Below are 22135 nucleotides of genomic sequence, written 5' to 3' on the forward strand. Positions count from 1 at the left end.
AGCTAGAGAGTCTCTTAACTAAATCTGTTTATTTAAGTTACATAAGACCAATTTTAATTCTATTTAGTTTGATTAATTAAAAAACGTGATAAAAATGCAATTACCCCTGATCATAAATAAATTATGTTACATTTTATGCAAATAAAATAAATAAAGCCACTTTTAAATCAAGTCTATTCAATGCTTTCGCTGGCCACATTAATGTAACTTCTTTAAAATTATCTTAATTTTCTGGGCTTTTCTCAGCAAATATTGATGTACACAATCAATTTGATTAGTTATTGACATTAGTCATTATTTTAATTAAAATATTTAATCGATTAACAACCTATTATGCACTAAAATCCATCTATAGAATCTAGGCTATACCTGTAGAGCAACAACTGTGCAATTAATATGTGGACAAACATGTTGCTGCCAAAGGTGTTTGTGTATGTATTTATGTATGTATCTTTTGATGTGCTACAGATCAGGCACGTAATGAACTAATACTGATTACATAATCATCATTTAAAACTTGTTGACAGTAGCACACCGCAGCACACTGTTGGTTAATTAATAGTGAAAAACACTCCTGTTGAACATGCACTGAGCAAACACTTGATAAGAAGATGAGGCAAAGGACGATAATGACGCTTCATAAAAGTATTATGCATGAAATGTTCTCTTTCGGCAAATCTCTGGCAGACACACAGACACATGCACACACAGACTGAGGACGGGGATGAGGCACAAGGTCAGCCAAACTGCAGCCTGCCTCGAGCAGATGGGACTCAAGTGCCTTGCTCAAGGGCACAATGGAGGAAGGTTGTAAGGTACAGGGTCTTTCAGATACATTCTTCAAAAAAAGGTTGTTCAATGATTCTTAGATTAAGTGAAGAACCCACTTATCAAGAATCATTTTCCACTTTATAGGGGGCACTTGAGGCTATATGATTCTTTATTATTGGTTTTTGATCCAACGAAAACATTCCTCAGAGGTTCCTTTTTCAAAGCTTGAGAGACTTTATGGAGTTCTCAGGGTTTTTACTGAATTGAAAATGAATCTTTGTCCCGCCGTTCTGCAGTACCTATACCCGCGGATAGCCGCCTGCTTTAAAACGCTCCCTTGAGTGTTTGTGTAAGTGCTCTGTGAAGAGCGTCAAAGGTTTATTTTTACAATGTTTTTGCACCTTTGACGAATGTAGCCATACACAGACATCTCTGTTGAGCTCGCGAACGCAATGGCCAATCAGATGTGTTTAAGTTAGTCAGAATCCGCTCAAAACGGCAGGGTTTTTGTACAGCGTAAGTTCTGCACAATCTCGAATCATTTCATTATAATCAACGAAGTATAAACACAATAGCCGCGTTTCCACTGTCGGGCCAGGGCCAGGCCGTGCTAGTGCGTGCCAGGGCCAGTCGCGTTTCCACTGTCACTTCCGGGGCTTGATCGGGGCTTACTCGGGGCCAGCGGCCAGGATTTCTGGCCCGTCGAATACCTTGGGCCAGAGTGGGCCAGCTCGGGCTAGAGGAGTGGTTACGAACAGAGGCGGAGTTCACCTGAGTCGGGAGACGGCAGCGCCGGATGATTCTGTCAGCATTAAAGACTTTTAAAATAATTTAACTCGCGTTCATGTTTGAATGCCTTCTGTTTGTGATGCAAAAGACTATGCGCGCTAACCATTACCATAGTAAACATCGTAAACGCTTGAAGATACGCATAGTAAAAAAACATACGCTTGAAGAAATCCGACCAATCATAAAGGCTATCACAGTCATGTTTTTATTTTATCTGTCAGTAGCCTACGTCTCGTCTCTTTATACCGGACTATCATAAAATAAAGCAACTTTTTTTTCGGGAGCTTCCTCTGTTTCTCTGACTGAAAATATCTGCATGGGAGTCGAGAGAGTGCTAAAGCTCCTCAGGTCGTATTTTTGGTGGCATATATTTGTAGAAATTATCATTCTTTCTAAATGTGATGTAAATATGTCCTGTAACTACCAGATAAACAGTAACAGACGCGACTGAAGTAGTAAGTGTGTCCTCTTTCTTTTGTGAAATAGACCTAACGGTCATTTATTTCTGAGTGACTAATGTGCAATTTTGACATAAATTAATTCATTATGATCAATGTATCACTTTTTATTGTAAACCTGTGGTAAAACATCGATGCTTGGGTTTTAAATATTCAAGTAAACAACAAAAATGCCAGCAAACGGCCGCATTTATCATGTTTGTTTTCAACGCTGTTTCCAGTGATTTCTGATTAGTTTTCTGATAAAACTTCCATTTGTTGGTGAATGGGTTAGTGTGACGTTGTTCCAGAGAGGCGTGTTACGGGTGTGTTTTAGTGAAGCGCTGTGGAGCTTCTGGCCCGACAGTGGAAACGCAGGCCTGGTGCTATTAGCCCGAGGCTATCAGCCCGGCACGGCCTGTTTAAAGCCCTGGCCCGGCCCTGGCCCAACAGTGGAAACGCGGCTAATGTCACTAAGAGATTCATTGCACAGCTTCTTTGATTATAACAGGAGTTTTCGCAAGCGCAGCTTTGTGTAAACCTCGCATTGAACTTTAATTGTAATTGACAGCTTCAGTGATTATAATGGCAGCGATCTTTGCTCGCTCTCCATATATAATACATATTTTTCATGCTGCTGACAACACACTGCAAAGTTTATGAATTGACAACCGTATTTAAATGAGCAATTGAATCCGATTGATAGGGTTAACCATAGCAATGGATGGAACAAAATCTGATACTGTATGTCAAATATGCATTAAGTCTTGGAGTGCAGGCGCAAAATAATAGACCTGCCACTTGTTTTTGTAATGTGTTACTTTGTTTTTCATTGAATTAGCCTACTAACTTTTTAAATGTCACTTCAGATTTTTAAATATAAAATAGTTCTAAGCACTTTGTTTTATGAATGTTTTATTTTTTATTTCATGAATAAATAGGATACGTTATTAAAAACTGTTTCTTTGCATTTATTTAGGATTTATTGTCAGTACTGGGCTTGCAGTTCACATGGGCAGGGTACTTTTTATTGTAAGTGTGTATGCCAGGGCCAGCCGTGTTTTCCACTGTCACTTCGGGGGCTTCCTCAAGGCCAACGGCCAGCGGTTTTTGGCCCTCCAAATTCCTTGGTCCAAAGTGGGCCAACTAAGGCTTGAAAAGTGGTCATGAACAAAGGCAGAGTTAAACTGAGTCAGGAGAGGGTCAACACCACTGCTCATCTGCCATGCTGTTTTCACATCAGGGTACCAGCTAACAATTTTCAGCTCAAAACTCCCTTTCAGACACCAGCGAGTGTTTGAAATAACTTCTGATTGTGATCTGATGGGGATTCTGTTCACCGTATGAGACAGAAATATATTTATTTGCCATGCTAAAGGCTACTTATGCAAACAATTGCGATAATAAATACACTTATGATTATAGAAAATACCAGAGACAGCTTGAAGAAAGTAAACAAATCATATGTGATTATAATCGTGTATTTATTTAATTTTGTGTTTCATCTGTCTCTTCCCTGTGCCTTTGTTGATACCAGACTAAAGCATCCGCATATGGTCATAAATTATATATACTCCGGGTGCTCATAAAACTCCTGTTTTCTGCCTGTGAGTTCCTCTGTTGCTCTGGCTGAAAGGATAACAGTATAGTGATACAGGAGAGACCGCTCAAACCTCCTCTGATCGCATAGTTTAGTGAAAAATGAATAGAAACTATCATTCTTTCTAAAGAAATGTGACAAACATATGGTATTTTATCAATATATTTCTATATGTGAAAGCCTTTGGACTTAACCTTAATGGAGTTATTTTGTGCATTCCTATGATTACAAATAAATGGAAGCAGGTGCGACTGAATAAGTGTGTTCTTTTTTATGCGAGCTAATGATAAATTCCAGTTTGATTCAGAATTATTTATGTGCACTCCTTACACAGATTAATAAATTACTGTCACTGTAATTTATTCTTTTTGCAAATCATTAGTCAAATATCGATGCTGGAGTCTTAAGTCTTTAAGCAAAGGTGAAACATTTGCTTCTGTCATGCTCATTTTGAGGTCTAGCTAGTTTTCACTCAGCTAGCCCAATGCTGGTGAAATGGTGAGACTGTGAGACATTTTTATATAGAGGCATGTTAATTAAGGGTAGGATTTAGGGTAGCGCTGCGGGGCTACTGGCATGACAGTGGAAATGAAGCTTGATGTTGGTCTATTGGCCCCGTCCGGCACGTTGTTAGCCCTGGCCTGACAGTGGAAATGCGCCTAATTGTTGACATCCAGGAAAAGTACAGAGCTTAATTTGGTAATTTTGCAGTTCTTGATGAGAAATTTTGAGAAAAATTGTTTGAATACATAAATGAAATCAGTCTGAGGCACTGAGATCTCATCTGAAACTCTTGAGGTGGTACATGTGAGATTACTGGGGTCTTTTTCACAGGAAGGAAAATCTAAGAATGAGAACTTCAGCAATCTTCACCTACTTTTCATTTAATCTCAAAGATGTCGAGGAGTAGCAACTGAGATATATAAAGAGGTCTCATTTGCGATATTTCTTTACTATCGGCAAACTGTACTTGGATTTAACAGGAACCTTTATTTTCAAGAGTATAGAATCTCACCACTTTGTTCCTCAACCTGATTTTAAAAAAAGAATGTAAATGTACTGACATACAGTTTGGTAACAGAAAAGTGAGAAATGCAATCCTGCCTGAACAGACAGAGTATGGAAGTGAATCATAAGGGGTGATCAGTCCCACACACAGCTACTGTGGCCCAGCGCTTTGAACAGCTACACATTTCTACATCTAATCCTACGCCAGGCAGTCTTTGATCATGCGATGACTGCTAGACCATTATGACCAAACATGGAAATTCTCTAAAGTTGCTGCTGTTCTATGAAATAGCACCTGAAAACAAATAAAGACACAGTCTCTGGATAAGTATTTATGTAATTTCAATGACAAATACCAAGCATTAAGGCACATTAAGCCATGCCCTGGTGCATGCTGACACATCGAGTGTGAGTTTGAAACCAACTTGTGAATTGTACCGATACTGTTGCAGTGTTGCAGTCATCTGTGCACAAGTAAAACAGTGCTATTGTAAACACGAATGTTCAGACGTGTTTAATGATGCAAATACGCTATACCAATTCCAACAATGGCTTTGACTGATTTATCACAATAATGTTCTGCTTGCAAAAACATCTATAACTCTAGTTGTCTGCTTGAAAAAAACCCTATCTATCTATCTATCTATCTATCTATCTATCTATCTATCTATCTCTAATGCTCACCAAGGCTGCATTTATTTGTTCAAAAATACATTAAAAACAGTAACATTGTGAAATATTTTCATAGAAAACAGTTCAATAGTTCAGAAATCCTTCTAGATGCTGATTTGGTGCTCAATAAATATTTATTTTAATATATTTGTGAAAATTTTGAGATTTATTTGAAATAGAAATCTTTCTATTTCTTATTTTCTCTCAAGAAATTTTTTTTTCGAGCGGTCCTGTATATAGCAGTGACTTAATGTTTTCAAGGGCAACTTAAGCTGATGCACATAAAAGATTCAACATATTAGCATAATCTCCCAAACATTCATTGTCTGTCTTTATAAGTCAGTCTCTCACACTCACACACACACACAAAAAGCCTATGGCCTAAGACACATCTGAAAAGAAAAAAAAAACAGAAGGAATTAAAGCTGCAAGCAGCGATGAAAGGGCCCTCGCACTCGTGCCATCGTCACTCGGTGGCTTTAGAAAGACAGAGCATGGTTGGGCAATGTGCATTTAAGGAGGTATATATAGTAGTTGCTAGCATGTTTAGTATGTTTCTAGCATGCTTAGTACACAATAGTTATGTGGTTAGTACTGCATTACTGTTTTAACCATGTCAGTTTCTGTTGCCAGTAGGTGGGGCTATGTCTACATCTGAATATCGCTATGTAGATGTGTTCAGTGCAGGACTTTTATCAAACATGTGAAGTTTGGGGCAGATTGGACATTGTATGCTTGAGTTACAACAACTTCCTTTAGCATTTCTTGCATATTTTATGATGTTTATAGCATATTACATATTAATTTTGGGGTAGATTGGACATTGCATGCCTGAGTTACAGCAAATTCATATTTAATTGCAGTAATAGCATGCTTTAACACTTAGCTAAGTATTTGATAGCATGTTTCTAGTATGTTGCTAACATGTTTAGCAGTTGGTGGCACTTTTTTATATGTTATTAGGAGTCCAGAACAATGTTAAACATCACTTCCTGTTGCCAGCAGGCGGCGCTATGACTATATCTGAATATGAGCATGGACTTGTGTTCAGGAGATAATTCTTATCAAACGTGTGAAGTTTGGGGTAGATTGGACATTGTATGCTTAAGTTACAACAACTTTCTTTAGCATTTCTAGCATGATTTAGAACTTAGCTATGTGTTGCTAGCATGTTTCTTGCATGTTACATATTAAGTTTGGGGCAGATTCGACATTGCATGCCTGTGTTACAGCAAATTCCTATTTAATTGCAGCAATAGCATGCTTTAGCACTTAGCTAAGTGTTTGCTAGCATGTTTTAGCATGTTTCTAGTATGTTGTTAGCATGTTTAACACTTGCTGGCACTTTTTAATGTTTTTATATGTCCACAACAGTGTTTAACATGTCACTTCCTGTTGACAGCAGGTGGCGCTATGACTGTAACTGAATATGAGCATGGTCATGTGTTCAGGACAGAACGTTTATCAAAAGTGTGAAGTTTGGCGCAGATTGGACATTGCCTTCTTGAGTAACAACAACATCCTGTTTCATTGAATTAGCATGCTTTAGCACTTAGCTAAGTATTGCTAGCATGTTTTAACATGTTTCTAGCATGTTTAGAAGTCAATGGCATTTTTAACATGTTGCTAGAACGGCATCAACGTGTTAAACATGACACTTCCTGTTACCAGTAGGTGGCGCTATTACTATAACTGAATATTCTCATGTAGATGTGTTCAGGCCATGCCTCTTATCAAACGTGTGAAGTTTGGGGCAGACTGGACATTCCGTGCCTGTGTTACAGCAAATTCCTATTTAATTGCAGTATTAGCATGCTTTAGCACTAAGCTAAGTATTTGCTAGCATGTTTTAACATGTTTCTAGTATGTTGTTAGCATGTTTAGCACATGCTGGAACTTTTTTATATGTTATCAGGAGTTCACAACAGTGTTAAACATGTCACTTCCTGTTGCCAGCAGGTGGCGCTATGACTGTAACTGAATATGAGCATGGTCATGTGTCCAGGACAGAACGCTTATCAAAAGTGTGAAGTTTGGCGCAGATTGGACATTGCCTTCTTGAGTAACAACAACATCCTGTTTCATTGAATTAGCATGCTTTAGCACTTAGCTAAGTATTGCTAGCATGTTTTAACATGTTTCTAGCATGTTTAGAAGTCAATGGCATTTTTAACATGTTGCTAGAATGGCATCAACGTGTTAAACATGACACTTCCTGTTACCAGTAGGTGGCGCTATTACTATAACTGAATATTCTCATGTAGATGTGTTCAGGACAGAACGATTATCAAAAGTGTGAAGTTTGGGGCAGATTGGACATTCCATGCCTGAGTTACAGCAAATTCCTATTTAATTGCAAAAATAGCATGCTTTAGCACTTAGCTAAGAGTTTGCTAGCATGTTTTAGCATGCTTCTAGTATGTTGTTAGCATGTTTAGCACTTGCTGGCACTTTTTTATATGTTATTAGGAGTCCATAACAGTGTTAAACATGTCACTTCCTGTTGCCAGCAGGTGGCGCTATGACTATAACTGAATATGAGCATGGTCATGTGTTCAGGACAGAACGCTTATCAAACGTGTGAAGTTCGGGGCAGATTGGACATTCCATGCCTGAGTTACAGCAACTTCCTGTTTCATGGCGAAACATCGAAATTTGTCAGGCCGCCGAGGACCCGCCCTTCGACGAAAACTCAAGATCTTCGCAATTTAACGTCGCAAAGGCCTTAAGATTACACTCACCAAATTTGAAGATGATCAGATTAAAACTGTAGGAGGAGTTCGTTAAAGTACGAGGCCTGAAAATGGCAAAAACTGCACAAAAATCTGAGAGGAAGTTCAAAATGGCTGACTTCCTGTTGTGTTTAGGGCTATGCTCCAAGAGACTTTTTTGTAGGTATTAGGTCATTACATGTATGTACCGAATTTCGTGCACGTACGTGGAACGTTGCGGGAGGCGCACTCCGTTGAACTTTTATAGGTGGCGCTATCGAGCCATTTTGCCCCGTCCAATTCTGAAACCTATATCAGATGTAAATTTTCGCCAGTTCTGACGCGTGTGCAAAGTTTTGTGAGTTTTCGAGCATGTTTAGGCCCTCAAAAATGCAATTAAATGCGGAGAAGAATAATAATAATAAACAGAGCAATTCCAAGAGGGTCCTCACACCATCGGTGCTCGGGCCCTAATTATGAGGTTACTGTTTCACTCAAAATGATTTAGCCTGTGTGTCTACTTCACTATACAATATTCATAAAGTTAGTGTCGCACAAAACGCAGAAGTCTGCGGAACAGGGAGTCTAAACTTAGACCTTAAAAGCGGCTTTCAAAGGTTTTTCAAGTTGTTTCACCCGTTCTTCTCCCAAATAGACTGTCATTTCCAGTGAAGGCAGCACTAAGAGGGAAAATGACCTCATTCGGTCCTGAGCACAGCCACCAATCTCCATGTTAGCCGATTGTCCTTTACAACCCGGGGGAAAGAAGCGGCGAGAGGAATAGGAGGAAAGAAAATAACTGAGGACGAGAGAGACATGTTGGTGGTCTGCCAGGGAGAGGGATTCTTTGTGTAGACCCTCTCTTCTGATAAACCCTGAAGGAAGAAAGATAGAGAAAGAAAAGAAAATAGAACAAGAAAGAAAGAGAGAGAGAGATGGGGGAAAGGAACGGTTCACATATAGTGGGATTGCAGAGATTAAAAGAAGGGACAGACTGAAACTTCACAAAGGTCTGAAAGCTTTATATTCTAAGAAAAGACCTGTAAAGCTCCGTCTGATTCTATAGTTCACCTTAAAGTGACACCAACTTGGCTAGGGATTTGTTATACAGTGTCCTATTGACACTAAACGACTGTAAATTAATATATAATTTCAAATCTTTGTAAGAAAAGTGCATCTATAACAGCATCTAAGAACTGCTGGGAGTCACTTTTGGTACATCCCATAATAACAAGGTGGCCATTAAGGCGGGACTGTCGGGAGAGAGAAGGATTTATCAGAGTATTGAGCGATGGCAGATCGTTTGTCCACTGTGTCCCATTCCGGAGTCTTTTAAAGCATCTTAAATTAGATTCCGGTGTAGGTTCGCCAATGTGACTTTATTGTGGTGTCTGCTTGAAACGCAGCAATACATCACACAAAATAATGAAGAACAAGTTTATTTTGGCGTTTACAGGACTTTCACTTAAGCAGTTGTGATCCCTCCTTGGGGGCATCTGGGAACACAGGAGCACAGGTAAAGTGTAAACAAGAGCTGGGTGAGCATTTTAAAATGACACAGAATGCTGTTCCAAGCTAAATAAAGACTGACAACTATTTGACGTGTAAACATCCAAACTTTATTTTCGTGCTATAAATATTTTAGTAACAGATACACTACCATTTAAAAGTTTGGGGTCAGTACGATTTTTTTTTTCACTGATACGATACATTTAATTCAGCAGGGATGCATTATATTGATCAAAACAGTGACAGAAAATACATTACTACCAAAAAACGTATTTAAAATACTGTAAATGCTGCATCTTTAACATTTTATTCATCAAATAATCATGGAGGGGGAAAAGCATCATAGTTTTCAAAAAAATATGAACTGTTTTCAATATTGATAATACTAAGAAATACTTCTTAAGCAGCAAATCAGCATATTAGAATGATTTCTGAAGGATATGACACTGACTGGAGTAATGATCTGAGCCAGTGCTGCGAGTTTTATTGTAGCTGACATCATCAAAATAATGTCACGGTGACATCAGCAAAGTGTCTTATAAGCTTGTTGGGGGATGAGTTGGCTTTCACCCTTCAAGTGGGTTTTCTGTGTGTTACTGTGTTTTTTTATAGGCACTTATTTGGCACAGCTGATGACATCATATGATCTAATGTGCCAGTGCAACCTCAGTCTATTGTTAAATGAATAACAAGACAATTTGAGGGTGTGTGGGAGATGGATAAGTGAAAAAGAAAAGGACCCTGCATGTGTGCACGTCCGCCTGTAAGTGTATGTTACATATTTAATATATGCCAGCCCCTCTATTTTGTTCTCTTCTCCCATAATGCACCTCTCTAATATAGATGGGATAAAAACAGCTTCAATGGGGCAGAAAACAGCTTTAGTGTTTAACTCTTCAGCCCTGGCTCTCTTTCCTTCTTTTGCTACTGTTTTCTTTCTTCCTCTCAAGCACACCATATAGACCCTAAACGCATAAGCCCAGACCTCATTCCAGAAACTGAACATGCGAACCACATAAAGCAGCTCATAGAATATTCAGTCCTGCCCCCACAGTGTGCGTTAGTGCTCCCTGCCCTTTACTTCCCACATGGAAGGCGGAAACATGGTTAAAAAGATGCGTCCCCGCGCCTTCATTTTTAATAACGTGAGAAGGAAAACCTGGGTTTACAGCGGAGCGAAGCATCCTCCAGGACCCTCACATACATGCTCTCAAAACACACTTACGCACCCCCATGAGTGCACCGCAAAAAAGACAAGTAGTTGAACTTGATCAAAGTAGCCCAAGAGACACAGAGGTACAAGAGAGAAAGGATGTATAATACTATAGAGAGATAAAGGCCATTCTGAAACATTTTAAAGGCATAGTTCACCCCAAAATTCATTATTTTTAAGACATTCCAAACCTAAAATCTGTCATTTTTTTGTCCATGGATCACTGAAGAAAACATTTTGAATAATCTTTACGTGGTCCTGTCCAACTCCTACCAGTTCAAATCTCTCCTTTTGTGTTTACATACAAGTTATGAGGGTGAGAAAATAACGACTGAGTTTGGGTAACTAATCCGGGTGAATGTCATCATTTACTCACCCTCATGTATCCAAAAATAAATCACTTTCTTTCTTCTGTGGTTCTAATGTTTCAGTGTTATTTATGTCTACACAATGCAAAGTTAATGATCACCAAAACTGTTTGGTTACCAACATTCTTCAAAGTATATTTTGTGTTCTGCAGAAGCAATATTCATACAGGTTTGTAAAAACATGAGTCCAAGTAAATGATGTAAATAATTTTCATTTAGGGGTGAAAAATCACTTTTAACAATACTTCAAATATATAGGCCTAAATTTATAATCAATATACATATACATGAGAACCAACAGAATTGTGTATACCACATAACAGGCTAATAATCGGTGTGATGGGTCTACTGATAAATAGTGCTTATCATAGTTAATGTACATAATTTAGCCTACGTAAATGTTTATGCAGCCAGAGTTCACAAAATCCACTTTCACAATACTCCCGACAGTATAGTAACATTATAATCTTTACCTAATTTTCACCATTAAGTACAATTTGTGAAAAAAATTACTCTTGACAAGACAAATATTATATGTAGAAACTATTCTAATAGCATCATGCATGCAAAAGTTACAATTTAGGACTGTGCTATACAATGCCAAACATCAATGTGCTATACAGTAGCCTATTTCAATTATATATATCTAACAGGATCAAATTTAACACAGTTAACACATTTACCCTAAATTGACAATGAAGCGGTTTCATTCTGTTCAGTCTGATCAGAAAGACCAGAAACTTCACAAGCTGACCTTGATGTAATGGTCAGAGGATATTATATAAATAACTGAGATATAAATGCTGAGAAAAGGCTTACTGTATTTGTTTACAAATACCATTTGGCTTGATATTTTGATACTGAATGCGAGGAAATTCATACATGCTTTTTTGTGCCACTGTACACTACCATTCAAAAGTATAGTAATATAGTTATTTCAAAGAAATTAATACTTTTATTCAAGCAAAGTTACAAAAGACTTAATATTGTTTTGTTTTTCTATTCATCAAAGAATTATTCAAAAGATCCTGGAAACATTTTTACAAATATGTTGAGCAGTTTCTACAAAATATTAGAGTAATAAGAAATGTTTCTCGACATTTCTCGAAATTGTATTTCACAACATTACTGATTTTACAGTATTTTAGATCAAATAAATGCAGTTTTGGTTAGAGTAAGATACTTCTTTCAGATCCAATAAAAATAAAATGTGTGTGTGTGGGGGGGGGGGGGGGGGGTGTTCACTTAATTCCTGATTAATACACATTATAACTGTAAAAAGGATCTGATAGTAGTTGTGATATTGTGATATCTGGTGATAAATGTGTCTTTATATTTCTGTTTATTTCAGACTTGAAAATGCACTGTGCTTGACATGTTATTGCACAGCCAATACAGCAAGGCCTGAGTATCAAAGGGAACTCTGGGAGATGATTTAAAGAAGGGATGAAGAAGCGTTGTGGGAACAGCAAGCAGGGGGCCTCTTAATGTTTGAGTTTCATTCACATCAGCCCCAGCATTTGACTCCCTAAGCAGCGCTTCCCTCCTGAAGAGTCTCTTCAATTATTACCCTCCAAACTCTACAGCAGAACCGGGGCCTAATGTGTCAAAGCTGGAGTTGGAGGATGTCGCTCGGAGGAAATTAGATAATGAAAAATCGGAACCTTATGAATTCTAAACACCTTTCAATATATACTTGCCATCACAAACAACTCGTCATACACACAATAAGAGAATACTGTCCCAGGGTTTTTCCTCCTGGGTCAAAAATGCTCTTCGGTGGCGGCGGATAAACATAATCATCCACACTCACAGTAAAAAGTACCCTACCAATGTGAACTGCGAGCCCAGCACTGACAATAAATAAAAAAAAATAAAAAAAAATAATCCTTTTGTAATATTAAGTTATCTCATCCTATTTGTGAATAAAAAAAATTGTCACTGCCAGGACAGATCATAAAATAAATGTGCTTAGAACTATTTTATATTTAAAAAGAATGTAAATTTAAATGTAAAAAAATAAATAATAATAATTAGAGTGACTGATTTGAATATAGTGAACAAAAAAGTAACAAATTACATCTAAAATAATAGAACTGCCACTTTTTCTAACACTCCAAGTCTTAATGCACAGATCATTTGATATAGTATCAGATTGGTTTGTTCCGTACAATGCTATGGCTTTCACGATCTATCGTATTCAAATGCTCATTTACAGTAAATACGGTTGTCAATCCAGAAACTTTGCAATGTATAGTTAGCAGCATGAAAAATATATTATATGCAGAAAGCGAGCCAAGATCACCATTAAGTTGCCATTATAATCATTGAATCTCTTATTGACATTGTGTTTATACTTTGTTCATTATAATGAAAGGATTCAAGATTGTGGAGAATTCATGGTGAACAAAAAAACCATGATTTTGAGCGGATTCTGACTAACTTAAAAACATCTGATTCACCATTGCGTTTACGGGCTCAACAGAGATGTCTGTGATTGGCTACATTGCCCAACGCTGTAAAAGCTTACACAAACACTCAAGGGAGCTTTTTAAAAGCAGGCGGCTATCAGCGGGTGCCAGTACTGCAGAACGGCAGATATCGTCACATTAAATTATCAAATACATCAAATATTAATCTTGACGGCCACCAAAATATTTGCAATGCAGGAAAAACCCTGTGTTTAAAAATAAATAAAGCAGCTCTTAAAAAGTATCTATTAACTGTACAAAACAATGCATAAGAATTAAAACATTCAAAAGATTGTCTGGTTTAAACGGGAAACGTTCCTAACCACGACAGAATATCACAATCCACTTACTCTGTGGTTATTTCATCACTGTTAAAAGAGATTGTGCGTTCATCTAAAATTATCAAATCACTTTTTGGAGGGGTAGTTCGAAGTGAACTCAGCCAGATGATGCAACGGGATGACATGGTCGCCTACAAGAAGTTCCTACAGCTTATGTGGAAGAACAATGTGTAGTAATAGCCTAATAGTCAAATGTATCTTTTTAATAATATGAACAATGTTTAACGTAAAAAATGAAAGAATCAGTGAATCAATGTGCAATCATAAACTCTTTCAGCTTCAACACTAAACTCTTTGTGGCAGATCTGTCACTAACCCGGCCACAGGTTTCTGTCACACCCACACAACTGCTATTGATTTTGCTATAAACACAGCTCATCGCCAACTTTGCAGAAACAAATAGACAGACAGAGGGACAGTGACAGAAAGACTGGCAATCCGTCAGGCTATATCTGATGCAGATGGCATGATGATAAAGAAAATCTGCCAGGTATCTGAATTGTGTCTCGTTTAATGCCACACAGCTAGACAGTCCAAAACATGGCAATGAATATTTGAAATGAAGCTTTCTGTTTAGGCCTTGGTGGAAAACACCTGACTGATGCCAGATATGATGAAATATTCTGCGGTGGGTTGCTGTAAATGCCTAAGCAAAATAAAAATGACAAATAAAGCGCATACAGCCAGCCAGGGAGGAATGCACGCTTACCTTTTCGGCCATGGTCATGGCAGAGCCGCCATGGATTCCCAGTATGGGCATGGAAGTTTGAGAGGAAACAAAGTCCAGCATTTGTGCCACTGCTTCCTGGTCCGTGCCGTCTCCATAGACCAGCCCGTGCAGTCTCTGTCGGGACATGAGTTCACACAGGTGTGTAAGCATGCTTCCTGGGTCCGTCTGGTTCACCTGGACGCTGAGTACAGTCACTTCCAGAGGCGCACCTATCCCACGAGCCGGACGCAGGGCTGATTCGGATACGGTGGGGGTCTGGCCCAGTATCACAGCTACACTCAGGGATGGAGGCTTCTCTGCAGCCTGCGACCAACCCAGCAAAGCCCATAAGACCATTAACCAGACTACAGCTCCCATCATTCCTGGCTTCAGCCCCTGTGAAGATGAGAAGTTTTAGAAGGATGCAAAACATGCTCAGATATCAGATCACATCAGGCCACAAATCAGGGTTACTAGATCTAAACTAGACCAAAATCAGATAACGCACAGACATAAATTACATTCGGCCTATTACTTTTCAAGCAATGATTCAGTGAGGGGGTCTGGAAAGCAGAAGACAAGCTTTTAAAGGTTAAGATGGCGTGATACTCTGTTCAACTACTCAATCATTTCAAGTCAATACTTTTCAATTAGACTAAACAGTTAAATGGAACAGTGGTTCAGTTATTAGCAATTAACTCGGATGTACTGTCAGCGTGGTTGCATTTAAATGGCCCGTCTAATTGATAGGACTCTTCAATAGTTTATTACGATTCTAGGCGAAATTTGATGCTTGAATGATTCCAGATGGCTAGTGTAGCGGTCTCTTAAATTACAGTAATAATTGATGACACCATGCACTAACTGGAGTGCATTATAACTTCATGAGTAAAGAACAGCTTACACATGGTTAAATTTAAGTGCACTGATGTCAGCGGTTCAAAGATGGTTCAATCTCAGGAGATTAAATGTACAGTAAAAGTCAACTTCAGAATGGAGGAATTCCATACCACTTATTTTCCTGTGGAACACAAAAGGAGATGCATTCCTGTATAGCAGCTCTATTCCAAACAACATAATGGTAAGTCCATACATACTCACAGTGGTAATTCAATCTGCACCCATTCCTTTTCATTTTCACTGAATGGAAAACAGCGATGTGAACAGCTCACAACATCTCCTTTTGTGTAACACAGAATAAACCATACAGGTTTGGAACGACTAAAGAGTGACTGACTGATTTTAATCCTTCAAAGTTAAAAAATATAGATTTTTTCATTTGGCCTCTTTTATCAAGGTAGAGATACTCTGTCTGCTATCAGACATGCTTTGATAGCAAAATTGATCAAATTCACTCTGAACTTTTCACTCTCAGAAATGTCACTGGATACACCTGCTTCATCCCTAGAGTTCAGTCATCAGTCATTTATGCCTCCATTTCATTCACTGAGTACTGGGCAGCCACCAACCACAGATGTAAAAGAACTCTGATGTTGAGAATTATCTTATAATAAAAATTGTCAAATATTCTGTTTCTTATGCTTGAGGATGTCATTGGCACACTGACATAAACAGGACATATAACTCCATGAAATAGTGTCAGTTTGTCTCTTAATATACTGTATGTGCCAGGGCATGTAATTTAAAATCAATCCTCATTCCACATCATGACAAAAATCAATTAAATGAAATGAACCCCACAGTCTCTACAGCTTCAATTTGGGGAGTTTGCTTGGTGTGCTCAGCAATGAACGATGTGATAAGAATGTGCTGCCATCAGCTTCTGCAAATACTACCATTTTATATCACCAGTCCTCGACAAAGGACAAAGCTTAATACAGAAGCTCATAAATTCACAGCTTAACAGAAAAAGTCTTACCCTGAAAAGTTACACTGAATATATAGCAAATGCTTCTATGAGTAGCTGAGATTTAATAGGGTTTTCAACTTCACAAAAATATCAAATGTATATTATTTCTATAAGACGTAATATATTTCTATAAAACAAATATAATTCTAATAACTAAAATATATTTTTACAATTTAATCACCTTCAATGTGACAAACTTAATATAAATATTCCATGTAGTCTTTTAATTAAAATTATGTAATAAGCCAGCATGCATAATAATAAAAAGGAAAATCCCTGTGCAAAATGCTATTTAAAGTAATTTTAGATGGTGTACTGTATATTATGTCACACACCTACGTGTGTGTGTGTGTGTGTGTGTGTGTGTGTGTGTGTGTGTGTGTGTGTGTGTGTGTGTGTGTGTGTGTGTATATATGACCGACCACAATTAATTAAGTATACTGATATTTATTACTTATATGTTATCGCAACATCAAAACATCAATGCAGGAACAGAAAAAAAGGGGATGACTGATATCGGCTGATGTATTATATAATTCCTCCTACAATGTCATTTTCAAATAAATGAAGCAAGACTAGTTAGCAACACTTGACAAACTAATAATTTATTGATGCGTTTTCAATTGTTGGCAAACACTCACTGCAGATAGCAAGAGGTTTTAGCTTCTGACAGCTAAAAACATTTAGCTGTATTGTGAAGCATACTAATTAGTGCCAATCACATAATTGCCTAATTGCTTTTTTGATGGTTGCACTGGTAGTTGGTGAAAGTCAAAAAGTCGTGCATGCCTCAATGGATGCATTAAAGATTCCAGAGGCTGGCAATTGTGCTCTGTTGTCCCTGTAACTTTCTCATTTTGTATACTCGCTAACATCCGTAATTGGCATCCTCATCCCCAGCAAAGCATCCATGCCCTTAAGTCTAACCCGGAGTAGCACTTAGTGTTTGCAAATGTAGTGCATCAATCTGCATCTCGTTCACTGCTTCTGCATGTGCAACTGTCAGATTTGTCGGACAAACGGTAATGTTTTCAGTCACATTAGGCATCACCTTCACCCTAGCTTGCAGGATACAGCTGAAGAGCAGCCAAGGTTCAAAATAAAGACAAGTTCGTTTCGCTGACATACAAAACAGACCCATGGCTCTTTACGCATCACAATTTAAGCAACGCTGCCAAAAACATCTTGCCAATAGGAGTGTTTGTACGAGTGAAGTTTGAGTATATGCCTGGAAGTACCAACCACAGTTTTGATGGTCTGTCACAGCCCATATTTCATAATTCTAAACCACAGCGTAAAGTGCGAAGTGCAGATCGGCTCCTCTGTTAGCAGAATATCACCGCTGAGATCACTTCTCTACGCAGGCGAATGGGGAGGTTGTGGGTGGATTTCTGAGTTTGACTGTGTGGAAAGGCGGAGGGGTCAACAGTTATGAGTATTCTCAAAATAAGCACCTGCACTAGGTCCACCTCCCCCATCTATCTCTTTCTCTGACCAACACGTATGCTCATATATTCTTCTGTTTAAGGCCTAAACATATTCTACCTAAATATGTGAACACAGACACTTCTAGCCATGCAAGCTTACGAAATTTGTGGAAAACTGTGGTACCGCTGACATTACTCTTTTATGTTTAGTTTTCTCTCTCAACTACTGTCATGCCGAAGCAACAGTTTGAAGAGAATCCTGCCTTGTAAGTTTAAAGTCAGAATGTTTATAGCAACTTTAATTTTTAATTGCACAAAATTTTGAAGGTAACTCCTTGGGTCATGAGGTTTGTTACCAGCAAGAGAGCACATCAAAAATGTTCAACAGGGCATTTCATTGGTTAAGTGCTCATGTCTATGTTTGAGTACTTGCGTAAATTATTTTTCCAGCCTAAAGCGTAACAAGAGTTGTCTCAATATAGCAAATGTAAGAATGCATTGCTTTATGTCTGGGTGTTCAGTTAAGGTCATTTTTTCAAGATGTGCATAAGTGTCTCTATACATGCATGTGTGGGTAGAGAGGGGGCGGTTTTGATATATTTCAGCTCCTAAATTTATATCCTCCAAAGCAGGAAAGACTATTTCAGGACTGGTCCTGTAAGCAAGAGGAAAACATCAAAAATGTGCTTGGACAACGTGACTGCACCCAAATCTGCAAGTCCCTCATTCCCCATTTAGACTGAACCCACGAAACAACGGCGCCCCCTGTCGAATCTCCCTGTCCGCCGCTTCACACCAATTACCAAACGTTCAATATTTAAAACGTATCTTACCTTGCGTGTCACGAGGTGTCAGTGAAGAAGACTCGCCGTGGTTGAAATGTGCCATCTGTGAAACTGACCGGTGTCTTGTGAATGTTATCCACGAAGATTTCCTCACAGAGAAGGCGCGTTTCTCGGCGCATTTTTTTTCAGACCTTCGGCGAACCACCTTGACAGGAGCTTAAGTATTCACTGTTCTGAAAGAAAGTCAACCAAAATCCTTACACTATGTTAACAAACATGACAGAACTCATTATTTAGTGCATTTCAATAACTTCTCGCTCGTGGGCAAACTGATCTGCGTGGAAGCGTAACGGTCCCCCGCACAGAACCAAGTAACCTCAAAGATGCTTATATTGCCAATATCACATAAGCGTGTTTTAAAGAATACCCATCAGTGAGCTTCTATGGTATATAGTCAGCGATGCAAAGGTGAGACCTGGTGTGTTTAAATAACGGCCGGTGTGGTATTCCCCTCACGCGCGCGCGGGGTTTGTCTCTATGTAGGGCGCTCGCTCGCGCAGCAGGTGTTGCGCATCAAGGCGGTTGAAATAATTTCTCCCGTCACGAAAATAACCCGACGAATTTTGTCAACGGCAGGATCCGACGACTCCCATTTGAATGAGAGAGCGAACCCACATTTGGTAAGGATATTAATATGAGAATAATAGGGTCTTTGATGTTTTATTTAAAGTAAAAAGAGAACAACTTACCGAATATCCTGGTTATACATTTCCAAAATACCAGTCAGGAATTACACCGTGTTCGTCATCGTATAACCTTGCTCTTTTTCTTTATAAACAAATCCGTCAAGTTCAGCGCTCTTAACGGCGTAATTCCACCAGTGCCCTTGTGTTTACCGTGTCCATTCCTGGCAGAGGTTCACCAGAAAAAGGGGAAGAAAAAATACGTTCAATGTTTTAGTCGACATAAAACGACCACATGGATTTTTCACCCTAATTATGTATGTTATTTATTTCAGGGTCTCGAGCGCTTTCCGCAGAGGAACAGGTCCGCGTGTCTCCTCTGAGGGGATTCCGTCAATATCGCATCCTTTTTGGAAAAAACTGCAACATGCCGTATTCATACGTTAAAACGTCGATAGCAGGGATGAGATCTATTTCAGATATAGATTCCTCTGCGACACCATCGACTGAACTCGAGACATCATGGCAAACTGTCGAGCGCGTGTACGCTCCTTAACATCTCAGCGCGGAATTGAGACTGTACTGGCCAATGCCTCCCACGCGCTCCGCGACAAATTCAACTAAATTCTCTTCCTTCGCCACCTGTAATTAAACGTAAATATACGTTTTAGAGGGGTATATAAACTGATTTTCTATCTGTAAACGCAAACGGATTGTATTTGTATCTCTTATCTGAGGAAAAACATTTGGTTATGCTCGTTCATATTTCCACCCAACTTTACAGACCATTGCTCTCAGACGCACACTCCATGAATCAAGTAGATGTTAGATTGAGGCGCGCTCTCTCTCTCTCTCTCTCTCTCTCGCTCTCTCTCTCCCCACATCACACACATGAATACAGTCAAATGATAATGAGCGCCATTAACAGTCCCTGCGCATGATGGGCGCGTCAAAACTGTGGAAAATTCTCAATCACACGACGCCTCAGTAAACAACTCATTTTCCCTCTCGATGTTGCAAAACCATGTCCCATCCACTGTCGCTTCCACGTGTTAAAGAGAGCAAAACAGTTCAACGAACCGACTCCTGTCTGTCTCAATGAAAACGCTGATTTTGAGCTTGCTCCGTTTGCGCCAAAATTGGTGGTTCGTTATGAGTCAGACGCTCCCATCTGTGTACTTTCCCTGTAGGAAATCCATGGGAGCCGTTATGATCCCCCAACTCGTGCAATTAAATCAAATTATTTTATGCTTTAAGATCATTTACCCAGTCAAATGAAAACTGCTTGACAAGTCTATTTAAAGTCTTTTAAACTTCAGATTATGACAGTGTGGACAAGTATAGATATAGCCTACAGAAGGCAAGTTTCCCCTCAGATTTTTGAGACAAGCATATTTTAAATCCAAATATTTGTAAGCTGCATTGCTGGGTTTTTCAGAGGAAGTGTTTGTCTTCTGGCGCTGTATTACAAAAACGTCCTATATTAATTCTTGATTTAAGATTTGCAAAAGTTATTTTTCCTAAGCGAAGTTACCATGGTTACTAAACAAATTCAATTGGATTTTGAGGATGTTTCTGTCATTCAGCCCCTGGTCATGTCTAACCCCACAAAACCTATGCCAGCACCACAGAAAGTTAAGCAGAGTTCCACAGAATTCATCAAGTTTATTCCGCACCTATTCTACTCAAACCTATTTAGCCTAATTGCATTATTCCTTTAGCTGTCAATTGGTATAATACTCTTAGGTAGCCTATGTTTTAACACATTTTACCATACTGAAATTCATTTCAGGACTGCCACTGGTACCCCTGAAAAAAACTAGTTACACAACATCCCTGCATAGACACATTTAGCATAATGACACATTTCTATATTCCAAGAGAGATAGATAAATCTTATTCTAAATGTTTAGGTCAGTTTAATTTTTGAAAGCATTGCTAGCACTTTATACTGCTATTCAACAACACAGTCTGGCCAGCCTACTATTTTATGTTTACCAGAAAACTATATTTGATTATGATGTAATAAACACTACAAAACCATTTAACACACATATCATTTAACAAACACACAGGCGTGCTTACACAAGTTATATGCCTCAGGAACATTCAGTCTTGCTGTTCGTCCTTACAAGCATAATAATGACTCATTCCCTGTAAGTCGACCTTTATATACTAATTCTTATTTAGAAATGACCCATTTTGACAACCTGCATTGATTACATTGATTTTAATGTACTGCTGAATATAAGCATGCAAACCTCTATAAACTAGTTTTGATGTATCTAAACTTATACATTCACATATCATAATGCATTGCTGCTATTTGTTACCCCCAGCGTTTTTTGTCTTCCTCAGCCGGCCAATCATGTTTCAGAATAGGCAGGAAAAGGACGTTTTACAGTCCACTGAACAAATTTCAAGATGATAAACTTTACCATTTGTAACAGCAGGTCCATTGTGATTATCCATGTCTGTGTATCTAAGTTTGGAAACCTATGCCCATTATCTGCTTGCTTGAGCAAATAATGCAAATTCATGGCTCAAAGGGAACTCTGATTTGCTTTGGCAAGAGAGATTTATCTTTTCTTTTTTTCAGTTTATACATGATAGAAAACACATCAGAACAGCTAAAAGTTGTTAGAGCCCCTATTATGGATTTTTGAAAATGACCTTTCATGTAGTGTGTAACATAACTGTAAGTGAATGAAAACATCCTGCAAGGTTTTAAATCTGAAAGTGCACCGTATATGAAGTTATTGTCTTTCAAA

The 22135-nt window shown here is 38.6% G+C and overlaps 1 protein-coding gene across 7 annotated transcripts in view; it reads right to left on the reverse strand.

Moving 5' to 3' along the window:
* The window catches only part of grin2ab (glutamate receptor, ionotropic, N-methyl D-aspartate 2A, b), a 108854-nt gene extending 87891 nt beyond the window's left edge, over positions 1-20963 (reverse strand). For 5 of the 7 annotated variants that reach the window (XR_014204534.1, XR_014204535.1, XR_014204536.1 and 2 more), the window contains exons 1-3: positions 19431-20963; positions 18730-18914; positions 14600-14995 (exon numbers count right to left, since the gene is read on the reverse strand). Coding sequence is in view for 3 of the 7 variants with exons in the window: in XM_082164615.1 (XP_082020741.1) it covers positions 14600-14980 (381 nt within the window). In the remaining 4 variants the exon portion in view is untranslated. The remainder of the gene's footprint in view (positions 1-14599; positions 14996-18729; positions 18915-19430) is intronic. The other 2 variants (XM_082164617.1, XM_082164616.1) reach the window with 2 other exon arrangements.
* Between the last annotated feature and the right edge of the window lie 1172 nt (positions 20964-22135).

This window comes from Leuciscus leuciscus (assembly GCF_965113295.1).
Source record: "Leuciscus leuciscus genome assembly, chromosome: 3".
Taxonomy (NCBI): Eukaryota; Metazoa; Chordata; class Actinopteri; order Cypriniformes; family Leuciscidae; genus Leuciscus; species Leuciscus leuciscus.